Source organism: Martes martes (genome assembly GCF_963455335.1).
Source record: "Martes martes genome assembly, chromosome: 16".
In the NCBI taxonomy this organism is placed as follows: Eukaryota; Metazoa; Chordata; class Mammalia; order Carnivora; family Mustelidae; genus Martes; species Martes martes.
The window spans coordinates 57,215,904-57,240,808 of NC_137904.1; the positions used below are offsets into that span (position 1 = coordinate 57,215,904).

The 24,905-nt window shown below is 53.0% G+C and overlaps 1 protein-coding gene across 5 annotated transcripts in view; it reads right to left on the reverse strand.

The window, feature by feature from the left end:
* Positions 1-1,912: 1,912 nt before the first annotated feature.
* Positions 1,913-24,905, reverse strand: part of SLC39A11 (solute carrier family 39 member 11) — a 325,005-nt gene continuing 302,012 nt past the window's right edge. For all 5 annotated transcript variants that reach the window (XM_080826002.1, XM_080826001.1, XM_080825999.1 and 2 more), the window contains 3 exons: positions 6,943-7,041; positions 4,391-4,549; positions 1,913-3,602 (listed from right to left, as the gene is read on the reverse strand). In XM_080826002.1, coding sequence (XP_080682128.1) covers positions 3,524-3,602; positions 4,391-4,549; positions 6,943-7,041 — 337 coding nt within the window. In that variant the 3' untranslated portion in view covers positions 1,913-3,523. The remainder of the gene's footprint in view (positions 3,603-4,390; positions 4,550-6,942; positions 7,042-24,905) is intronic.

The window sequence follows — 24,905 nt, forward strand, 5'->3', positions numbered from 1 at the left end:
CTTCCCAAGACCCTGTCGCGAGGCTCGGCCCAGGGGCGCGTAGGTAAAAATTGGAGGAACTGTATACACTTCAGGTCTTTGCCTTTGTTATATGTAAATCATATCTCAGCTTAGAAAGAAGGCGAGGAGGGGAGGGGAAGAAAGACCCCCCACGCGCTCGCAGGTGCTTCCAACTTTCACAGATTCAACCATTTTTTAGAGGATGTTGGGGTGTAAACGTTGCACCTGGAAAGCTTTAGGGAGAAGGGTCTGGGAGGTCACTTTCTACCTCCTCAGCGCAAAGCAGAACCAAACCTGCTGCTGCCTATCACCACCTTGGTGAGAGTGAGGCTTCTGGGACCTCACCTTCCTTGTCAGCAAAATGGGGCAATAATAATATGGAAGTCGAGCTTTAAAGACGGCGAGGAGGGTGCAACCTGTCTGTCCTGGCCCCAGTCTTCACCTAATGGCCTTTTGGTCCTTCGCTCAGAGCATCAGGCTGAGAATGTCACTGATAGGTCCCCAGAAAAGATCCAGAGGCTAATACCTACCCCCATCTCCCAACTACCGTCACCTGGAATGAAGGGCCCATCAGAGACAAAGCCTTGAGGGAACAGGTTTCCTCCATCAAACAGTCAGGAGAGGAGGACTGAGAGGCAGTGCCAGCAGCTTAGAGAAAACACACTTGTACGCTCCAGTCCTGAAATAGTAGCTCAAGGAAAAGACGGAAACCTAGAGATCTCTTACGACTGTTCTTAAATATCCTCTTACCTCTTGTGTCTGTGAGGCTGTGAGAAGTAGAAAGTCACCTGCAAAATCGGATCCCAGCGACCGGCTGAATGTCTGTGCTGGTAAAGTGACAGCCTTTCCACAGAAGGCACTGGTCAGGAAGCAGTGGGATCCGGAAAAGCAAAACAGAGCTATACGGGAGGATTTGAAAACCTTGGAATTTTCTGAATTCTACATCCTTAAAGAGCCTCCTTTGTCAGCTGAAACACACTGCCTTCCTCCAGTCTTCTGAAACATTCCTGAAGACACTGTAATTGCTCTGCCCGAAGGAGTCACCCTGCAAGAGAAAGCCAGTTCTCCTCATACACGACCCTGTACTGGCCCCAGAAATGACCAGAGTTGGAGCCCAGCATGCCTCCGAAGGAAGGGCAGTGGCAAACTCAAACCGGGGACAATGAGTATTGGAAACCAACACAATTTCAGGATTTTTCTAATTTTACTGACAGACCGGGAGGAAATATGTATAGGGATAGATTTTTCAACACGGGAGGGAAGAACAGAAGTCTAAATGAGTCTGGCTTTACTCACATATAATTTTTAGAGAGATCCTGGGGTTACTGTGCTAGCACGAGCAGCATGGGACTCCAGGTGATTATCCCCGAAGTATCGAGTGTCATGTGGGACCCAGGATGTCCATTATGTATGGGCCATCTAACATACTCCTAGAATTCCATTACCTTCCATTGGAAGAGGCAGAGAATGTGGAGCCAGGACACAAAGAATCAGGGTGAGTTTAGAGTTCATCCCCATGGCGGCAGTGGTAGAAGCAAGGAGAAGCAGTTTTGAGGAGCAGTTTTCAGTGTCCTGGGACCAGCATCGAGGGCTGTGTCACCCAAACCAAGCTGTTTTTGAGATGTAACTGGGTCATGGTCTCAGATCTTTAACTTTCTTGGATCCAGCCCATTTTCAAAATCATTTCTCCTACCGGTCTTAGGAGCTCCCAAGGGCCTTCCATTAAATTCCCGTCTAAGTTAGCTGCAGTTGGGTTTGTTGTTGGCAACCATGAACCTAACTAGCCTATCTCTTCAGGGCTCTTTCCTTTGTTTCTACTAATATCAGGTAGGGGAGATGTTGGGACTAACTTTAGTTAGCTCTCACAGTATCAACCCTGGCAAGAAGCAGCTTAGAGACGGAACACGGCTCATTCACAACAACATCCCCTTTATTGATATTAATCACAGTTATGAGGTCTTGTCCATCAGAAAGTCTGCATTATGTAGAACTACATACAAAGACATAAACATACTCATACACCAACCAAGAAACCCATTAATTTCAACCAATCAGAACCTCTGAATGTGTCTTCCATTGTGATCGTCAGTGCTCCAGAAGAACATACACACGCCCAGCATGAGGTTGGCCTTTGAGGTCTTAGAGCATTCACAGAGCAGGGAATTCACCCTTGGAAGCAATTCAACATGTAAACTCAGAGGGCCGGCATTGATAAACACAACACCCGAACGCCTGGGTCTTGGGCTGCCTGGCTGGCCCGCAGAGCCCACTCGAGGTCCCACATGCTGCTCTGACCAACGAGGACGGCAGGCCTTAGCTCTGTTTGAAGCAGACAAATTTATCACCCTTGTTGGAGAAACTACGTGTAGGAAGGAGCAGACTAGCTTCTAGTCTAGTTCAAGTCATCCTTTAGAGTCATTTCAGGATGATGACTTGGCTAAGGTTTACCCTACAAGGGGAATGTAAAAAAAATATCTTTTTCTTCTGACGCCTTCTTTTTTCTTCACCCTTAACAATCTGGCCAAACTCCAGCAAAGCCTGTGACAGCCTAAGGGTTCATGGTCAGGTGACAAGTCACATGGTCAACAGGGAAGGACCTACTGCAGATTCCAAATGTTTTTCTCTCAGTTGGGTTAGCTTAAGTGGCTCGATCCATAACTACCTGAGGGTCTCAGTTCCAGCCGTCCGCTGGTGTCCCCAAGTCTCTGGGAAAACTGAAGGCTATAAATTTACCAAAATAAATGTCTAGGGGATTTGGACACCATGACAAACCTTTTTGTTCTGGAATCTATAGAAAGCAGAGGTCTTTAATCATAGTTCATAGTTGTCTGAATTCCCTAATTCCCTTAACATCAATAGTGTCAATCTTTGCCTTAAAAACATGTAAGAAAGAAAGAAAGACTAACCTATTTCCTTCCCTTTGTCTGTGTCCCCTCCCGTACAGCATCTGCCCCGGGGGATGCAGAGGAAAGGCATTATTCCTCTTGGGCTGGCTGGATCTTGGAGCGTGGGTTGCTCTGTCCATGACGTTCTAGTTCTGGTCTCATGAGTAGATGATCACTAGTGAATGATCAGGAGGAACAGAGGAGAGATGTCCTGGCCATTCTGCTCTGAGTCACGAGGCAAAACTGCTTAGGAGGCTTCTCTCCTGGGGGCTTGCTTGCTCCTGCAGGTGGTGACCTTGAGAAGCTGCCACTGAGCCCAACAAGAAGACCGAGGGTGGGACAGCAGAGACTTCCCTGGTCTGCGTGTCCTTGATAATCCCACCGAAGGAAGGTTCTATGCAGTGGCCGAACAAAAATCTGGAGTTCCATGACACCCTGACATTCTAAATAAAACCAAGATCTCCCTCCAAAAAAGAGTAAAAATTGTCTTATGATCATCAGAGTCAATCAGGATAATGAGATGAAGAGGAGAGAAAGAAAAAGTGTTTTAATGTAAAGAAAGAGGCTTGTTGTCCCACTGAAGCCAACCATTGTGGTTTCCTGGCGCTGCTTTTCCTGGGGTCCGAAGCCTCTCAGCCCTAGCCCAGGCCAACGTCGAGGGACATCATCACCACGAATCCCAGGATGGAGGCCCAGGAGGCCAGTTTCCCGTTACCACTAGGAAGGAAGGGAAGGAAGACCTTAATGTACTCCGGGACACCATCCAAGCTGAAAGCATCCTTTTCGAGGTCCAATTCCAACAGAAAGTACACCACTCTGATTAGTAAGAACATTAATATTGACAAGTAACATTTCTTGGGGCTTGTTACATGCCAGGCAAACTAACTCATGTAACCCCAAAGGGTGATCACATGAGATTGGTCCTGCCACGATTCCCTTGTTACTGGTGGGGAAACTGAGGCATATAGCAGTAACTTGCCTAAAGATACCTCTCGTGGCTCTGGAATATATGCTTGAGTAATTAAATTCTTGACGATATTATTGAGTCTGACCTTTTAAACAGGCCTCAACATCATTCGGCTATAAAAACCAAATGAAACAAAGAGAGGGAGCCCCTACCCCCTGACACCTGGCCCACAGCAACACAATGAGACTATGATGGATAGCTTTGGCTATCAGAGCTTACCTCTCCCCTCATTCTAGCCCCAGAAAAATTCAGAAAGAGAGGAGTGGGAGAGAAAGGGACAAGACACAAAACTGATCATCTGGGTTAGTGGAGTGTGAATGCTCCTGCCTAGTGTGACTGGTCCGTCTCTCCGCCCCCCCCTGCCCCCTGCTCTGCTCTCTTTCGTTTCAGACAGCACAGCTGAGAAGCGGGTGGGGATGATCTTGGGAGGGGGCAGGAAGGAGTGGGAGCAAAGATGAAGAAAGGGAAGATCTGGAGGCTGAGGCCATGGGACTGGGAAAGTGTCCAGGGAAAGATGAGGGACGGTTCGCTCTCCAACCTGATCTGAGCCTCGGGGATGATGTCGTCCATGACCACATAGACCATGGCACCAGCAGCAAAGGCCAGGGCGTAGGGCAGAAGGGGCTCAGCCAGCACCACGGCAAAGGCACCGAAGACCCCAGCCAGCGGCTCCACCATGCCGCTCAGCTGCCCGTACCTAAGGAGAGACCAGAGACATGTGCCACCACGGGCAGGGTCAGGCAGACAGGCAGCCAGCACACTCAGACTGCTGACTCAGCCCCAGAAAACAGAGGAATGAGCCACGTCATTCCACGTCGAATCTCTGCCTGGCCGTGCAAAAGGACTGGGTTGGGTTTTTGGCCCCCTCCTTCTTCCCCGACCTCCTCCGACACGGCAGGTGCCCCCTCCCGCGTGTCCTGTAGGGTTTTAAGTTTTCCGCATTGTCTGTTTTCCACAATAGCATTATGGAGCTCTAATTCACATACCACAGGGCACACCCGTTTCATGTGTACAGTTCGTGGTTTTAGCATAGTCACAGGGTTGTGCAACCATCACCACTACCTGGTTCCAGAACATTCTCATCACCACAAAAGGAAACCCCATACCCATTCGCAGCCACTCCCCCTCCTTCCCTCCCCCAGCTCCCGGCAACCACTCATAGGCTTTTTTGTCTCTACGGACTTGCTTATTCTGGGTATTTCATATAAAGGGACTCATGCGATGCTGGCTTATTTCATCTCACAGAATGTTCTCAAGGTGCGCCCGTGTTGTAACACATATCGGCACTCGCTTCCTTTTATGAGTAAGAGCCCGCTGTGCAGATACACCACACGTTCTCTATGCATTCGCCGGCCGATGCCGGCATTTTCCTTCGACCGGCAGGACACTGGTTAGGAGTGGTGTTTCCCAAGGATGGCTGTGTCCACAGGGTTTGGGGGTTCAAGCCACCTCCGCCCCCCTTCCAAGGCGGCTGCACCCCCGCCCCTCTGCTGAGGACCTACCTGGCCAGGTGTCTACTGAGGGTTGGTTCCACACTACCCCCATCTCAGATTAAGGTGAGATTTCTTCTTGGAGGAAAAAAAAAAAGAATCCCTTTATTTGAGCAAGTGAGAGTGAGCCTCTGTTGCTTGCAGCCTGCATGAGCCCTGAGGATTCGGGTAGTAGGACAGAAGCCGGTACCTGGTCCCCGTAGCTGAGCCCAGCCAGCTGTCGGGTCCCTGGCGCGGGCATCTGGCGAGATATACTATATATCTCTCCAACTGTAAAATGGGGGGCTAGGGAAACCTAGAAGTGCCTTGGGGCATTTCCCTGCCCAGCGGGCCTCCCCAGTGACGGGACAGGACTGTGAAGCTCCCTCCCCACCGCTTCTCCCGGAGCCGGAGCAGACCGTTGGCATGGGGGAGACACTGTCTACACCACAGGACCCTCTAAGGGGAACACCACTTCCCGATTTAGGCTGTGTGGATGGGTCAGCAGACTTCTAGCTCTGGTGCGTGTACAATTCCTGGCCTTGGCTTTGTCACTTCGGGGAAAAAAAATGAGTTTGATGTCAAGCCCAGACTGGACGAAGATGAAATGAAGTTTAGTCTCGGGGGTCCAGATGCTGACCATGAGGCCCCCCTGTGCCCTTGCCTCCTGTCCCATGGTGCTCCCCGTATGAAACGACAGTCACAGCTTTGGGGCTCCTGGAACTCACATTCGAACCAAATCTTTAAGGCCACTTGCCCTGCCCTCGCCCTGTCCTCTGTTCTGTAGACGCCAACAATGGAGAAAGAGACAAGAGAGTAAAATAAAATAATTTAAGTATGTGTAAGAACTTGTAAGTCATAAGGTCCCATAAAATGGAAGGCATTTCTAAATTGTTGTTATTAGCAGTCTTTTAAAATGCCCTCACTGAACATTCTAGAGCAGCGATTATTTCAACAAAGAGGTATTCTGGGGCTCAGAGTCCCGAGTTGAGGGACAAATTAGACTTCTGGTCTCAGAGTCACCACCGAGAACTGGTCGTCTGACACTCTGGGCCCCGGTTCTCCCCTCTGAAAACCGAGGACTGACCTTACATGTCACTGAAAAAATAATGTTAAGGAAAAGACGAGAAAGGCCACGGGGTGAAAACACGAAGTTTTCTGAGTGCAAGAGGCATCATCTCCCAGACCCTACTAACACAGTCCTGGTCTCCATGTTGACAAGGGCTCTGACCAGGGCCAGTTTCATGACTCCTGGGGACTGGCCGTGGTCAGATGGGCCTACGTAAAGGCATGTGACATTGAGAGTAGACCCTACTTGATGGGGGGGGGGGGGAACCCAACACTGGGAGGGCGTGGCTGCAGGCATTCTGAAATAGGAAACATGACCACTGGGGCTGGCTTATGTAAAGGTCGAAGGTCAAGAGATGAGTTTCCTGAGCTTCCTTCCACCCCTGGGGGTGAAGGACTCAAAGAGACGGTCGTCCTTTTATCAGACGCTCCGGGGTCACTTCCGGGATAGAAGAGGTGGCTGTCGGAGAAGGACGCCCGTGCGAAGGGCTGCTCTGAGCTTTACATCAGACACGACCCCCACCCCCAACAGTGGACACTGTGGAGCACTTACCAGAAGGCTCTCCAGGGGGAGAAGCCAGCCCCTCGCAAGGGGAGGCTGACAGCCAGGCCCTCTGGGAAATTCTGGATCCCGATTCCAATGGCTAAATTCCTGAAAGAGCAAGAAGCCACATGAAGGCGGCGCCCGCGCACACACACGCAGGACCCCTGGCCTAGACCCAGGGCCGCTCCCTGGGCGTGAGAGATCCCGGTGAGACCTGCGGCAGGTGCTGGAAGGAGAGAGGTTAGGGCACGCGTGGAGGTGCAGGACACACAGAGAAGGAGGGGCCGACACAGACCCGGTCCCCAGGGATGTTTGATCTTTCTGGCGCCACAGTGGACGGAGAACGTGCTGGTTGGGCATGAGGGTGACCTGGGGGTCTGCCACGTTAGCTGCATAATTCTGTGCAAATCATTTACTGTTGGACAGCTCAGATCCTCATGAATAACACAGCCAAGGTTGCCTGGGAATGGTAACCTCTCCCACGAAGGACTGTGCACGGCCGTGTGGCCCAGTGACCTCGTGCCTGCAAAGTGCCTAGCACGTGTCAGGTGCTCGGAACATTGTGGCTTTATTCCCTTGCAGCATGGGGATGGGGACACGGCATTTTATTAAGAAGCAACCTCAGAAACGGGACACGGGAGTACTGAACAGAGACACCGATCTCCTGGCCTTGGCTATCCTGCCGACTCTGAGGGTCTGGCCCTGGCACCACACTTCTTTGGGCCCCTGTGGTGCTCACTGCGATCCTCTTTCCTTAGCTCCTGTGGGACATAGAGGGGCTGGGCTCTGGGAAATGGTCAGGCTCAAGGACACACTGCCCACTGTCTACAGAGGGTGAAAAGGACCAGCCTTGGAATCAGGGTCAAGAGTCTCACTTCTCACTTCTTGGGTCCCAGGTCCGGGACTCCAAACCCAGCTTTGGATCACACTGTCCAGCCCTGCTTGAGCTATAGGACCCTATAAGCTCCCACCAGCCCTGGGCAGAAACACAGTTTGTTCTAGAGGCTTCTGCCGTCAGTGTCATGGCCCACACTGACCCTGAGCTCCTATTTGAGGAGCAGGGGGCATTTGAAATATATTCCTTTTTAAGAAATGAAACCTAAGGGTCCATTTGCCAATATTTCACTGACCTCTGCCCTGCCTTCTCAAACAGACCCTCAGAGGGGTGATCCTTTTCCACCCACACTTTTCCAGTACCCCCCGCCCCTCAAATGGATAAGTGACTACAACCTGCTTTCTTGACCTTTTGCAAAGCCCTGCATCCAAGATTTCTTTTGTGAGAAAGATCAAAGCGTCTGGCCAGTCCTTGTAGTACCCCTTTGCTGACCGTGGAAACAGCACTTGGTGGTGGGCTCGCCACCCCACCACGTTCCCAGGTAGGCATGTGCCATCCCCCAGCCTGACCCCGGAGCGGCCAGCCCCGTGTCACCAGCAAGTCAGAGGTGGGGCTCCCCGTCCAAAGTCCTCACGGTGACGCAGCCCTGACTGCAGCTACCCGCCAGGCAGACTGTGGGAGCCTCCTCCGCATCCTGTCCGGGAGCCACCGTCCTGATAAGCGGCACAGAAACCCCATTCTTCTATCCCTGGCGAGCCACATCACCTCGGCCCTGCCCTGGCTCTGGCATGGTGCTTCCAGCCCAAACAGGTACACGCCCTCTGGGTCCTGCCAGGCCGTCCTCAGCAGGCACCACCTCGCCGGGTGAGTACCACATCTCCCCTGGGCGCTCCTGGGCTCCTTCGCCACCCCCCGACCCCAGCAAGGGCCGCGCCGCGGATTCGCCACCCTTCCCATCTTCCCACGAGTCGCTTCTTAACTCAGCTCTGCTCGTCACATGCACACACGTGCTCGCCCCCTCGCCCCGGCTCCGTAGGAGGCCCTGCGTCGGTGAGCCATCAACCAGCCAGGGGTGACCCAACAGGAGGACTCGGTCCCCTCTGCACCCCCCATTCCACATCATCACTTGCATCGGCTCAGGGCTGAATTAAAACCCAGAGCCCTCGGCCCCGGCCACCCATTAGCAAACACCGAGGCCTGGGCCCACCCTGGAGACTCCAGGGGATCGCTCCGGCGTTGGGTTCCAGATCACAGACTTGGAGAATGCGCTGCCAGCACTGAAGGCCGATGACCTAAGACCAGCACCAAAATGGGTGAGGATGGGGCTCGTGGCCACACCCACCTCCGACCCGGGAGCCCCTTCCCCGCTATCCTGACACCCAGCATCACTGGCGTGGCCCCAGGTGGGAGCCGAGGACACTGGTGGCTCCTTGTGAAGGCACCAGCTGCAGGCAGACTGGGTCCTTCCTGGATATGAAATCCCTGAACTGGGGGGCCCTGGGGAGGATCCTGGAGGACAAAGAACAGAAGCAGCAAAGTGGAGGGGATGCTGGGGAGACAGAACTAGCAACAGCAGGGACAGAAGAGAGGGGCTCCTAGGAGCCCAGGGCGAAGGAGCAGAGGGGAAGCAGGGCCTCGGGCTGGCAGGGCTGCTCCCACGGAAGCAAGAGCTCGGAGCTGACTTAGCGGGGCGGTGGGGAGGAGGGGCTAGATCAGCAGGCTGGGACCCGGTAAAGGAGGTACAAGAGGGCAGCCCGCCAGGAAAGGAAGCCCCAGATGCCCCCTCCCTCTTGTAGCCCTACTCTGCTCTCCCTGGGCGCCATGTGACCCACCGGGCCCTCTCTGCTGCGTCCCCAGGGAGTGGGGTTTCGTGAGCCATCCCCTCCTGCGTTCAGCTTTGGGGAGGGAAAGCCCAGATGAGAAGTTTCCTTTCCTTTCCAGGACAGGCTACGAAGATTCCACATAGGATTCAGAAGCAAGGGGGAAACCCAAACCCTGACCTTCCCGACAGTGAGGCTGCTGTGTTCTGTGTTTTGTTCTTCCCAGAGGGAGCACAAAGACACCATCGCCAGTCTAGACTGTGGCAAATTAGCGGCAGGGAGAGGGAGGTGGGAATGAAGGGCTCATTAAAGGAAAGAAACCACAGGCTCTCCCCCTGCAGGCACCCCTTCCCTTTGGTGTCAAGCCAAGCCCCACAGTGATCTGTCACCTGAGCTGGACCAGGATGAACAGGGAAGGGAAAGAAAGGCCGGGAAAGGCCATCCACAGGGAGAGCAGAGGCAGAGAGGAAAGAGGGAGAGTGGAGGGTAGGTGGGTGGAGGGGGGCTGGGGCCTGGCAAGGGCAGTGCTGGCCTCTGGGCTCCTGGTTAGGAGGGGACTCCCTGCCCTTATCTTCAGATATCACTGATCCCAAGAGATGAGAGACAGGAAGAAAGCCCATCCTGGTGGGCAGTGGTTTCTGCTTTTTCTTAGAGGCCTGGAAGCAGCTAGTGGCCTGACCCCATTCCCCCTCGACCAGGCCTGGGTTCTCATCCGCACCTTCCTCCTCCTTCTCAGCCCCCAGAGTAAAAAAGTCAGAGAACATTCGGGTTACGGGGCCGTCGGAGGCCCCGTTGTTCAACACCTTCATGGCTAAGGGAGAAACAAAGGCACAGAGAAGGTGCATGTCTTTGGAGATGGTGTGACAGCCAGTGGGTACGCCAGACCGACCTGGGGGGGGACCCCGAGGTGTGCCACCACGACCCAGTGCAAAGCTATATGCAACTTGGCCTTCACTTTGTCCGCCACCCAGACACAAACTCCCCTCCTTTTCGGGGTTCTTCTGTGGACATTCACTGTGAAGCACCGGTCACAGCTCCCAGCCCAGAGCAGGTGCTCCTTGAGGGGGTCTTGCCATTAAAATTGCCTGAGGGTCCCGATGAGGCGGCCCTTGGGCTCTGCTGTTCCCACACCGCCCGGCGACCTTCCCAACCCCACACTGACTCATGCTCCTCTGTGACCTACCCCTGGTCAGGACCAAGGCCAGGTATAGGAACTGACGGCCAGACGGGAGCCCCCTTTCAAGGGTGACTCCGAATCTGCCACTGAGCCCTGGCTACAAGTGAGAGCTTATGTCACATGTGAAGAGAGATGAGAGGAAGGGCCCCCCACCATCTTCAAGGAGTTTACAGTGGAATCGAGGGCAAAGCCCCTGTCTATAAAGAACTAGAGGATGGTGCCCAACTAGCCCAAGGCTGTAAGGGAAGTATGAAGCACCACATGGAGAACATTCCAGGAGAGGACGATGATCTGAGACAGAACGTGATGGACTTAGAAGGATGGGGATCCCTTTAATGGACAGAGAGAGACTGGGAGATGCACAACTATGGGAAGAAGGAACAGAGCAAGCTGGGCGCCATCCAGGCCTTCTTTCTTGCCCCTTCCCCACTTCAAAGCCCACATATGCGCGTGCACACACATGCACACACACACACACACACACACACACACACACACACACACACACACGACATGTGAAGAAGTCACAGGCCAGCTCTCCTGGACACCAGTCTTGTAAAAACTGTTCCTGTGCACGGGAAAACGTCACATGCACTGCGTCTGCTGGCTTTCGAGGGAAAACCTGAGTACTCAGTGCCCCGGGCCCGGCCCCACCCGAGGGCTTTCCCCAAGGCCAAGTGTGGGGATGTACCCCCGGGGTGTCCAGCCCACCTTTGGAGGCAGACTCCCGTGCTGAATGAGATGCTTGGAGGGTTCCCTTGAGATCCACTTGCTGGCTGTGTCCACTCAGTTCGCTCACTTAACGTCTCAGGCCTTGAACTTGGGGGGAGCTCTCGGCATGTGTCCTGTGGGCAGCAGTACAGCACACAGTCCCCGCGGCAATGACCTGCGGCCAAAGTCCGCTCATCTCTCATCTGCCACCTCCAGACACTCCCATCAGAAGGTGCCTAAGGTCCTCCAGCTGGAATGGAAACCATCGTCCCTGCCACTTGAAGCAGGCGGTGGGAGTGTCGGGCGTGGCTGTGGGTGTTTTACATGTTGCAACACCCTTAGTCCTCTCGACCACCTCAATATCCCCATTTTACAGATGGAGAAGCTGATGCACAAGCAGCTGTCCCCAAGGTCACCCAGCCACAAAGTGACAGTGGTCACATACTTGGGGTCCTCTGGGCCTCACACAGACCCATCAAACCATCCAGGAGAGAGGGTGGCCAGGGCTCTGCTCCCCAGGAGGGGAGGCAGGTGCTGCCTTACGCCCACTCAGCAGCACTCTGCAGGCTGGGCCCACTCTCTGGAGGCAAGGAGAAAAGACCGGATTGAGGAGGCGTTAACCAGAGACCTCCAGAGTTCAGGGGGTTGGAACATCTCTATAGCCGGCGTTCTCAGCCTTGCCACTGTGGACATTTTAGGTCAGACCATTGTTTGCTGTAGAGGCTCTCCCGGGCACTGTGGGATGGGTCTCTACCCACCAGATGCCAGGAGCATCCTCTCAGTCCTGATAACTGAAAACGTCTCAGACACTAGAACTTCTTCGTGGGGGGGCGGGGGGGCGGGGTTAGTGGCAAATCAGCCCTGCTTGCACACCCCTGCCCCGGAGTAATCAACAGCTCAGGTGAGCTGGCTTCCTTGCCAAGTACCCGAACACCGGAAACAATGATCCGGACCAGCGGGCACAACGTCTGATCTCATTGGTCTCATTTGAGAATTTCTAGGCTCGGTGGAGTTGAGTCTTCGCGGGGATTCAGCAGCAGCAGGACAGACTCCTGGGATTCAGGGTCAAACTGACACTGGGTACGACGGGGACTCTCCTCCCTCATTCCCAAGGCAGCAGCTCTGGGAGCTCGGAGCTGCACGATCCCGGGCGTACTCCGTGTGCTCTGTGAATGGCACCCCCCAGGGTTATGCAACGGGACATTCCTGCTTGAACCCCAACCACGGGTTAGTGCTCAGCAGCGAGTTTAGTTCTGCGCTTGGAGGCGAGGCATCCCCAGGGAGGCTCTGGCAGGGAGAGTCACCGATCTCCCTGAGGGCAGGCAGGTGAGCACCGCTGCAACCCACAGCCTGCTCTCCGGGCTATGCTCTCTGGCCTGCCGATCACGGAAGGAGAACGGCATATTCCTGACGAGCTCCGCTTCACCCGGGCTCTCCGATCCTCCCCTGGGCCGTGAGCGTGTGTGTTCTTGTGCGGCAGGCCCTTACATACTGTTTTGATTGTTATCGTCCTGCCCTGAAAGGCCTGAGTGTTCAGGCTCCGGTGACATCACCTGCTTCCCACTCGGGCTGCTGCTGGAGGTGCCTGACGAGCTCGCAGGTGGGAAGGGGCTGGATGCTCCCCGCGGGGCCGCCGGCGCCCTGCCTGCTCCGTGGAGCCGGGTTAGCACGGAAGGGATCTTCCCCCGCCCCCTTCTCTCGGTTTTGGGAGGCTGATTGCCACAGGCTGGAAAGCCAAGATGACCCATCCTTTCCCTTAAAGTTGGGCGGCCCTTCTCCAAGAGGGTGGGGAAGAGCCCGGGGAAGTCAAGCCACAAGGCAGGGTGGTGTAGGAGGGTGACTCAGTCCACCACTGCACACATAAGAGCAGAGAAGTCTCCTGGGTATCCACTGGACCTCTCACCCCCCAAGGGACGCCCTGGGGCTCTTCACCTGGAAGTCTCCCAGCCCATGAATCAGTCCTAGCTACAGGCCAGGTGAGAGGCTGCCTCCACGTGACTTGAAAGCACCTGGGGTAGGTGCCCAAGCGCAGCGTGTTTACGTGTTCATAAAAGGGCTCCAGCAGGTTTGCGGTAGCTCTATCAATAGCTCCAAACCCAAAGTTAAGCAAATGCCCATCAAGGACCGAAGGAATAAGGAAGCAGTGATCTGTTCACCGCGTGCATAGCATACAGCAATGAGAACCTGCGAACCGCAGCTCCGGGCCACAGCAGGAGGCAGCTCAGAGGCAAAACCGCGAGCGAAAAGACCTAGAGACGAACCATGAACGCTGTTTGCTTCTAGCTGTGTAAACAGCGAGCTACGCCTTCTTATCTGCTCATTGATAGGAGGCGTGGGTCCTATAGCAACACTTTATTGGTGAGTTCTCCTTTAATGTCATTGATTTTTAGGGGCACCTGGATGACTCAGTCAGTTGAGCATCTGACTTTTGGTTTCGGCTCAGGTCAGGATCTCAGGGTCCTGGGATCGAGCCCCGCATCGGGCTCCCCGCTCAGTGAAGAGTCTGCTTGTGGGTTCTCCCTCTGCCCCTTGCCCAGCTCTATCTCTAATAAATAAGTAAATCTTTAAAAAAACAAACAAACAAAAAAACACAAAACCCTAATTGAGTTTTAAAGACAATGCATTCTAGACAAGAACACAGATGCTCTCATGGTAGGACTTCAGGTCCTGGGTGGTGGGGGGGGAAGTGGGGTGGGGCTCACACCCGGGTGACAAGTATCGCTTCCCATTGCCTTTTAATAAACACGCTTTATTGCAGCTGGGTGCACATGCCGAGAAGAGCACATACTCCTAAGAGTTCCGCTTGAGGAATTTCCAGAAACTTACTGATCATCACGAAACCCACCCTCAGCTCCAGCAACAGAACACGCCGAGCACCCCAGGAGCCTGCAACCCCGGGGTCCCTGCTGAAAGGAGCCCCTGTCTTCACTTCCAATGGCTCCACTTGGGTCATTCTTGCTTGGGGACGTTCTGCAAAGGCGGCCCTACGAGACCCAGGTGGAGGATCTCGTGAGGGTTATGGGTGCTGAACACTTTGCAAACTTGGTGTGTGGGTGGTTTTCCCCGCACGGTAGGTTTGGAGACCCCCCTAGTGTCAGGTCTTCCCTGGGATACCTCCGTTCGTCCCCCTGCCCCCCTGCACTCCTGTCTCTCGTTCGATGAATGCTGCGGTCACTCCATCTGCAGGATCAACATGTGAGGGGAGGGGATGCAACTGAAACACTTTGTTTTCCAGCACGAAAAATACCATGATGAGCCACTAAAAAATTTTTCGGCATTCTGGCCCTTGCTTGTAAAGAGCTTTAAGTAAATGCTTTTATAAACATTTATTCTTTCTTTCACTTGGGGGCTGTAAGTTTATTTTCTATTTTGTAGACAGAGTAACCAAGGTCCCAGAGAGGGCAAGTGACACTCTGAGGAACACAGCACGGGTCACCTCGATAAGCCAACCCGAGCCAGGTTCCAAGCCTTCCCCATATGCCATCTCTGTATAAAACCACAGAAGCTGGGGAGAAAAGTGGCCGGTGACGGCTTCGGGGAAGGAAGAGCACCAACCCTGATGTCATTCGTGGCCACTCTCTCACGCACCTTACATACGACCTGGCAGGGAATCTGGGGATCTATCCTCTAAGCCTGTACAGATCTAGGGACTTCCTACCCCGTCCACGGCTACGCCCGCGTGGGGCCCGCCACCGTCTCCAGCCTGGTTTATAGTGGCAGCGTCCTGACTGGTCTCCCTGCTTCTCCCACTGCCCCTCCTGTCTGTTCTCTCCACACCTGGTCCTTGGCTTCAAACTGCTGTGGCTACCCCTCTCACCCAGAGGCAGAGCCCAGGTCCTTCCCCTAGCTCGCTATGACCTACGTGTCCCCGCCTTCTGTCGTCTCGCTGCCCTCTATTCCTCTTCCCTGCCTCCTTCCACTCCAGCTGTCCAGCCTCTCTCTCTCTCTTTGCCCTTTTCTCTCTGCATGCTTGGTTGCTCCTGCTTTGGGTGTTTCTACTGGAATATTCCTCCTTGGATATCTGTAGCTCACTTCCTCACTGCTTTTAAGACTGGGCCATCTGACTCTTCCAAGACTAGGTCATAAAAGACATCGTGGCTTTCGTCTATGTTTCTTGACCACTAGCTCTGGGGGAAGCCGGCTGCCGTGTCGTAGGACCCTCAAGCAGCCACACAGAGGCACCCATGTGACGGAAGGCCTCCCGCCAGCAGCCATGTGCTCCGCCATCTGGGAAGTCGGTCTTCCAGCCCCGTCCAGCCTTCAGATGAGTACAGCTCCGGCTGACTCCTTGACTGCAACCTCAAGAGGGACACAGAGCAGGGTCCACTCAGCAAAGCCACTCTCCAGTTCCGAACCCACAAAGAACGTGAGATAATGCTTACCGGTTTGAGCTACCAAACTCTGCGCTATTTTGTTATTTGCAGGCATTTTAAGAGAGTCAGCTTCCCACCGAGATCTGCCCTCGTCCCCGTATCTAAAATTACAAACCACCTACCACTCCCATTCCCCTTTAAGCCTAGTGGATTTTTCTTCTCCTCCTCTTTTTTCTTTCTTTTTTTTTTTTTAAAGATTTTATTTATTTATCTGACAGACAGAGATCACAAGTAGGCAGAGAGGCAGGCAGAGAGAGAGGGGGAAGCAGGCTCCCCGCTGAGCAGAGAGCCCAACGCAGGGCTTGATCCCAGGACCCTGAGATCATGACCTGAGCCGAAGGCAGAGGCTCAACCCACTGAGCCACCCAGGCGCCCCCTTCCTTTTTTAAGAGTGACTCCTACCATCTAACCTACAGTACAACGTACTCATTTTTCTTGTGTATGGCCCGCTCTCTTCCCCCATGCCCTACCCGGCATCAGAACAAGCTCGGAATCTCTGTTCACCGCTCTGTCCTGAGCACCTACAAGAGTGCCGGGGGCACAGAGCCACGAAACGGGGATGCACGCAGGCGCCGGCCCAGGAGCTCCTGCAAGGCCGCCGTCTCCTCTGCTCCCAGCCCCAGATCATCAACCAGCAGTGAGCAGGTCGCAGCTCCCTGGGCCGCGGCGTCTTCTGCTCTAAAATAAGGAGGCTGAAGTCAGGTGACCCCTAAGCTCTTTTCCAGATCCTAAGCTCTGTAATTTCTACACAAGGGCGGCTCTGTGGGCTCTCCAGATTCCCAGGGCCACAGAGACAGGCCTCGGCGTTTGCCGAAGCTCTTTTCCCTGGCCGTGCACATCTGGGAAGCCGAAACACAGAACCATCGCCTTGTGCACATCTGGACGGCATAAAGCAATCACTCCGAGAGGAAACTCGGAAACGGCCGCTCAGCAAAAAACCCGCGGTGCGGGCCAAAGGAGAGGGGCTGAAAGGCTCCTTTCTTTTCCACCCACAGAACAATCTTCTGGGCAGAAACTGAAGGCTGGATGCTCTGCGGCTGGATGGCAGCGGCTCTCACCAGCCTTCGACTACGGTCTGCCGCGCTGCTCCCTCTGCCTGGCTCCCGGCCAATGCAAAACTCAGAGCAGGGGACTTCTCCCCCCCCCCACCCCCACTCCCTTGTTAAGACCAAAGGATACCTTCACTTATCCTTGGGGCATGTGGACCGAGTTCAAAGCCGAACGCCACCTGCTCCTCCTCCTCCCGCAGGGAGAGCGGCTGAACAAACCGAACACGGAGCTTTGAGCTCTGGTGAGAAATCAAGGGTGATTTGCACGCAGTTCTGACCGCAGCTGGGCAGAGAAAGCCGCCTGTCAATGTGTGTGCTGCGGGACGACCCGCCCGGGCCCCCAGAACAAAGAGGAATGATAGTCCTTTGCAAATGAAATGAGGTTCAGGGGCTCTGAACCTCCTGCTCTCTCTCCTCGCTGGCAAAGATAAAGAGTGCAGGGGGCGGGCAGACGCGGGCAGGGAAACGTGCGCTTCTACCCACTTCCAAGTTCACCGCCAGTGATGTCAGTGGCTTGGTGGCCGAGACAGCTTGGAGCACGGGAAGGCTTGAGTTGCAATTCAAAGCGTGTGCACTGAGTCAGCCTCGTGCGAACAGTCAGGGATGCTTGCAAGGAGCGGGTGAGGGTTGGTGAAGACCTGGGGGTTAGGGGGTCTGGTCTGCCCTCACTGTCGTTCTTTAAAGGTCTCCTCGGGGTGCAGGTAGAGAGCGGGAGCAGGACTCAGGGAGTTATGGTCCTGAGGCCCAGCCCTGGACCCTAGCTTCAAACCGGGCCACCTCCCCAACGCTCAGCATCCTACATCCGTGAGACCAGCGCCTTCTGCTCTCAAGCTTGACGACAGACCGAGAGCCCAGAGCTCACAGCCCACAGCCCGCTGCCTCTGAGTGCACGCTGACGGGAAGAAAACCAGGCGGGGCGCTGGCAAGAGAGCTAACAAGAAGGAAATCCTTGCCTTCCCTGTCGTGGCTCGCGGGGGCCGCTGAGCTTTGCTGCTGGGAAACTGCTAGGTCTTCTCGGCTTCTCAGTGTGGATAAGGGTGAGTGCAAGACGCATGTCCCGGGAAACCAGTGCCAACGAGGTGGGCAGCAGACAACCATCGGCTGGGAGTTTCGTGCCTGCTGCCGGGCGCACGCCACGGACAACACCAAGATGGTGGGCGAAGCAGCCGCCCTCATCAGAGATGCTGCTTCTAGAAACGGCTGGTGCTGCTCACAGAGGTGCCTGGCCACCAGCGACTGAAGCAAGGGCACCAGACAGCTTACGTAAAAAGCCCCTGCGTAGCACCAGATCCGGAGAGAAGTGCTCCTGATGAGTCCTCTAATTTTACTCTGGCGATTACCCTACACAAGGAATGCCGGTAACCCATTACCTAGATGTAGAAACTGAGGCTTAGAGAGAGGGTGAAGTGTCTCTCCCAAGTTCACGAGCCCCCAAGGAGCTGAAATCCCAGCTCACATCTGCTGATTTGAGAGCTCCTGAGGTTCACCTCCCTGTGCTGCCCCCCACACTCCTGCAGAAAGCTTGCAGAGCGAGGCTGGATCTTCCTGGAATCTTGGTTTATGAGGGCTAAACTGTGATTATGGGCAGTGTTTCACACCAGGAAGCCGTCTGGTACCCATTTTCAACTGTAGGGGTCAGGGATGGGGAGGCCAAACATAAACATTGTAAAAGAGCCTGTTGGTTTAAAATATTCCCGTTCCTTAATTATGTGTAAAATCAAAAGAGATTCCCAGTATTTTCAAATGAATGGCTGGGTTCTAACACATCTCTGGGATCCTTTTCTTGGTCAGTAACTATAAAGAATTCCTTGGCTATTATATTTAGATCTCAGTGGGCTGGAATGGATTGCCCCCTCCCCCAGGCCATTTCCTGAGGTGCCCGGAATCCCTAGCCTTCCCCTGCACTCCCTCTGAAGGGTTACTAAGCCCTGCAAGTCTAGAGTGAGGGGAGGGCATAACCACAGGCTCTGATGGGGCACAAAAGGAGGAGAAAGGACCCACAGTGTCCATCACACGGCCAAGAAAGCACAACAGATCATACCAACAGCTGCTTGGTCCCCACCCCAGGAGCCACTCAGGGACACAGGGTGGGGTGAGATCCCACTCAGTTAGAGCCGAGACTTAAGGATCATCCCATGCGAATAGGGGATTATGGAGAAGAATGCCTTCCCCGCTGTGTCCTATGAAAAACAGCCAGTCCTCTGGCCTCTTCAAGAGCACCAGTGTCATCCAAGACAGAGAGGCAGGAAAACTGCTTTCCATTAGAGGAGATTAAGGAGACATGACAACCAAACGCAATGCCAAAACCAACAGATAAGACATCAGCGGACACATCTCTAAAGCACATTCGGGAGTGATTACAAAAATTGGAGAGGGTCAGTGTACCAGACAATTTCATTAGGTCAATGTTGAATTTCTTGGGTGAGATAATCATATTGTGGTTATGGGAGAGAACATCTTTACTCTTTCTTTTTTCCCTCGAAGTCAAGTAAGTTTCTTTGTTCTGAGACTTCTCAAATAACTTAATATACAAATTTAATCATTCACAAAATATTTAAAGAGTCCTTACTATGTGCCAGGTACTCCGTATTTCTTTTTCTTTTTATTCTGCAATAATTTGATACTTACAGGAAAAGTACAGCTTTCCTTCATCCACATCATTCAGATTCCCTAATGTTAACAACAGACATAACCACAGGCACAACGATCAAAACCAGGTGAATGACATTTTACATCAATGTGAAAAAGAAGGAAGGATCCCCGTCCCTCCCACTCCCTTCCCACTACCCCCTGTGAGTAATCAGTTTTCTTAGTTTCTGGTTTATCTTTGTACAAATGAGCAGATAGTACAGATGCTCTTTCTCCCGTTGCTTTTTTCACTTAACAGTATGTTCTGGTAATTCCTGCAAATCAGCTCACAGAGCTCTTCCCCCCATTCTTTGTTGCAGCTATATACTACTCCACTGCGTGGCCGTACTCCTTTATTCAGCCCCATTTAGATTATTTCCAATCCCTTGCAATTACAAACAATGTTGCAATGAATAAAGAACCTTGTGCATATCCTCAATTTCACAGTGGTAGAAGTGTATCTGCACGGTAGATTGCTAAGGGCTGCCCAGATCAAAAGGGAAAGGCAGGGGTGCCTGGGTGGCTCAGTGGGTTAAAGCCTCTGCCTTTGGCTCAGGTCCTGGGATCAAGCCCTGCATCAGGCTCTCTGCTTCCTCCTTTCTCTCTGCCTGCCTCTCTGCCTACTTGTGATCTCTGTCAAATAAATAAATAAATAAATCTAAAAAAATCTAAAAAAAAAAAGGGAAAGGCAAATGTGGTTTTGCTGGACGTCGACAAGTTTCTCTCCAGAAGGGCTTCATCAATTTGCATTCCCACCAGCAGTATACGAGGGTGCTGGTTTTTCCACAGCCTCACCACAGACTATGGTGTCATATTTTAAAATTGTGTCCACCCGATAGGTAAGAAATTATATCTTGGTGCAATTTTTTTTTCTTGGTGCTATTTTTTTTTAATTTATTTATTTGACAGACAAAGATCGCAAGTAGGCAGAGAAGCCGGCAGAGAGAGAGAGGAGGAAGCAGGCTCCCCGCTGAGCAGAGAGCCTGATGCGGGACTCGATCCCAGGACCCTGAGATCATGACCTGAGCCGAAGGCAGAGGCTTTAACCCACTGAGCCACCCAGGCGCCCCTTCTTGGTGCTATTTTAATGAGCATTTTTCTAATTAGAAGTGAGTTTCAACATTTTTCCTACATGCTGGATGGCCATTTTTATACCTCTTTTGTGAACACTGTTCATGTCTTTCCCTCTATTTTTTGTTTATCAGAATGTCCTTATTCTTAAAAGATGCAGCTGAAATACAGAGGTGAGGGGCCCTGAAACGTCAGATGGTTCAGGGGGAAAGAAAAGTACATGTGCGCATGTATGTTTATCTATGGAGAGAACAATAGTCTTATTATACACACACACATACACACACAGCCCCTCCCTCTCCACATACACACAAAATGAGTCAGTCGTCACAGCCACTGTGTGCCCTCTAATAGCTGCCGCAAACACGCTCGATCGCCCAGCCTCCCCTTCTGCTTTTACGGCTTCCACATGACAAGTCACTCTGGGAAGGACTTCAATGCCGACAGGCTGGGCTCATCCCTAGGAAGCCCGACAAACTGACAGCATTCTGGTGAGCCACTCCCCCAGCCAGATGTCCCCTGTCTCCTGGAATCCCGTCCAGCCAACGTCTTCAAGGTGGGCCTCCCAGGCCTTATCACTCCCCATCGACCTTCACAGTATGTACCCCAATTACTTACTTTAAATCAACCCACCTTTTATCCTTCAAATGTCTTTTTAAATAAAATTGTAATACTTTCGTAAGGGAAAAAAAACACCTGTCTTATTTGCCTGACGCCGAAAGTAACTCCAGAAGCAAACATGTTGAAAGCAAATCAGAAATATTGAGTTGGCGTGGATGTGATAGAAATCTAGACACCCAGATTTGGTGTCTGGGTGGATGGTCCTGCAAGGCCCCCTGGTCCCTGCCACTTGCTGAAGTCAAAAATCCCAGATGGAAATTCCCGATAATCTTTTTTTTGAGCGGGGAGGGGTTCCCAGTGCAAATAAAGTCTGTGGCCCGGATGGTCACAGTACTCCGATGCGGCATCTGGGAGGGAGATGATATCAGCATGTTGAAAGAGCTGCGATTGGTGCCTGGAGGGGAGTAGTAAGCGCTCAGTACGTGCCAGCTGCTTCCTTCATCACCATGAGGATGGGTAGCCGTGTGCACAAAAAGAGTTAACATAGCAGGCCTGAGACTGCCCTCTTTAGGAACCTCTGTTTGCAAGGTTGGCTCTTTGCTGGTTTCTGGGAACCCGATGAGGGTGTCTCTCCGTGCCCAAACTGTTTGTGCAAAACATACTGTTTATGCTGAACACCTGCTTCGCTTCTGGGAGTCTGGAATTTCAGTACGCAGTAGTCAAAAGGTGCCAATGTGACCAGCCCCCAATAAAATCTCTGGGCACGGAGTCTCTAATGAGTGCCCTGGGTAGACAAGAACTTGCATGTGTTGTCACAAATTCATCCCTGGAGGAATTAAGCACACGCGGTGAGCCAGCAAAGGAAAGGACTTTTGGTAGCTTGTGCCTGGCTTCCTCCAGACTTTGCCCCACATACGTCCTTCCTTTGCTGATCTGACTTTGTATCTTTTCCCTATAATACATCTGATCTGTGAGTACGACTGAATGCTGAGTCCTGTGGGTCCTTACAGTGAATCACCCAACTGGGGTGGGCCTCCCGGGTAAGCAGCAGCAGCAGGGACTGTGGCTGATGTCAGATGGCTGGGCCGAAGGAAAGCTGCACACAGCACCCATCGCACCCTAGGGTTGCAAGTGGGAGGCAGCCGGGGTTCCCGACCTCAGTGGATGGGAAAGGGGGGCTAAGGGCTGGGAGGGCTAGAAGAGGCTCAGTACATGAAACCCAAGGCCAGAGGTCACCATGGGAACACAGGGACAAGTGACGGAGGTGCATTCGAGACAATGCCTGACAGCAGGTGGGCCCATCACATCACAGAGAAGATCCCAGGAGAAAGGACAGCATCCTACCGATGCTCCCCTTGGTCAGGAGAGAGCTAATGCTGGCAACTGAAATCTGCTTCAGGGAAGAGGAGAAGAGGGAGGGGGAGTGTCCCCCCACTGCCTGTTTATAAGCCAAACTGAACATGTTTAAGACTAGAGGTGACAAGACAATCTTTAAAATGGCATGTGTTTACCATCCAGGCAAATGAAGGCTAAATTCACGGACAAGAGAGGTTCTCAAACTTGAGGGTCCAAGAGAATCACCTAGAGGGTCTGTTAAAGCACAGACTGCTGGGCCCACAGAGCAGCCGGTAGATAGGAGCGGGGCCTGAGCACACACACTTTGAACAGGTGGCACTGAGCTGCCAGGAGCCACACTTTGAGACCCACCGACACAGAGATATAGCTCTACACAGCATGATCAGAACAAACGGGCCTTGCATCGTAGGAGGAATGGTCTGCCCCAAACTGCATGAGCGACCCTGGGCAAGGAGAATTCCATGAATCCACCCCTCCAATGGGCAGCAGCTGTAGGGGGAGGCTGGGCTCAGGAGAGGCTCAGGGGGGAGATGGGCTCGTCAGAAGCCCCAGTGAGGCTGTCTCAGCAGAGTGCTGGGGAAACGGAAATGTTCTAGAGCCTTCCAAGAAGATGCACATGCCCAGCCTGTCTCAGGCACCCACAGCATGCAGGCAGTAGCAGGATATCCCAGCCCAAGCCAGAGTCCAGATGGAACTTTTTTTTTTAATTAAGTTTCTATTTAATTGAGAATTTTATGAACATTTAATTTTTATAAGCTGTTAATTTTCTTTGAGCCAATGAAAGAGCTCTTTTTTTTTTTTTTTAAGATTTTAGTTATTTATTTATTTGACAGACAGAGATCACAAGCAGGCAGAGAGGCAGGCAAAGAGAGAGGAGGAAGCAGGCTCCCCGCCAAGCAGAGAGCCTGATGCGGGGCTCGATCCCAGGACCCTGAGACCATGACCCGAACCGAAGGCAGAGGCCTCAACCCACTGAGCCACCCAGGCGCCCCAAAAGAGCTCTTTCACAAATTAATTTTGACAGTACCATCTGGAGGTCGAAAAACAGTCTTTCTCGACACACATTTATATACATATAGACAAACACAAAGTTCTTATAGCTTTTGCTTTAAAACAATATAAAACTCATAGTTCATACGTGATAGCTGGAAGAAATTAAGGGGTCCCTGTCAGGTCTTGGCCCTGCTGAGGGGGTTCTCCCAGCAGACAGGCATGAGTTCTGGGCTCCAGGAAAGACTGCAGGCATCCAGAAAAGGGACAGTCCCCTCCTATTTCCTCAGACCCGGGATTTTCGACTGGAGCCAACTCAGCCTTCCTGGGGACACTGGCCACGTCTGGAGACGTCGTGGATGTTACAGCTGGGGCCGGGCTCCTGACGTCTACCGTGATGAGGCCAGGGACGCTGTTAACCATCCCACAACACACAAGCTGCCCCCGTGACACAGAAGTCTCTGCTTCAGGGCATCGGAAGTGTGGAGGAGAGAAAGCCCATCTACACGGAGCACAGCAGGCTCTGAAGACAGTCTGCACAGAGTCAGCGGGGACCTGTGATAACGGGACGATGGAGCTAGAAGGTCTCCATTCAGCGGCTGAGAAGTCCTTCGCCATGCTCCTTGGAGGCGGGCCAGGACGCAAGGCCCACCGCCCTCCTCTCCGAGCCTGAATCCCAAGCTCATTCCAGCCCCTTCTCCGTCCCACGCATCTCGGAGCAGGACAACCACATTCATCCACTCACATCCCATTCACAGAGAGAGCGAGTCTGCATATAAACGGCATTTTGGAATACAATATTTATACCCTTTTTGGGCTCTTAGCAGGTTTCCCTATAAAGCTCTGCTGTAAATGGCAGGCTGCGTGCCCGCTCAGCTCACAAAAGCCCATTTAACTCATCCATTCATGGCTTCTAAGTATCGAAGTCCCTTACGGCTTACGTCAAGCCTGTGGGGGAGGTCAGGAACTGAATCACCATTTAGAACATGTTTGTTTTCCCTTATGGGAAAAGGCCTTCCCTCTGAACAGTGGGAAGGTGACAGGAAAGCACTAAAGAAATGCGTCTGAGACAGAACGTGGAGACGGGAGGAATCTGAAACTCCAAGGAGAACATTCTTCAGCCGCGGGGGTCACGATCATGAAGCAATTCAAGGATTAATCAATTCCCAGTCACCACTGATTTCCTGGTGTCTCTCTCTCTCGGCTAAGTTGGCTTGATGACTCAAAAGGGCAAAACCCCGCAGAGAATCCATCCTGTGGGGAAGGGCAGGAGCTGTTGGAACTGGAGACGGACAAGCAGGCCAGACGCTGGGGCTCTGGAGAGTTCCCTGGGGGAGGCCGGCCACGCAGGCAGATGAAGCCCTGGGTTCGTCCGGACCCGAGCAGCGTAAGCAAGGGGAC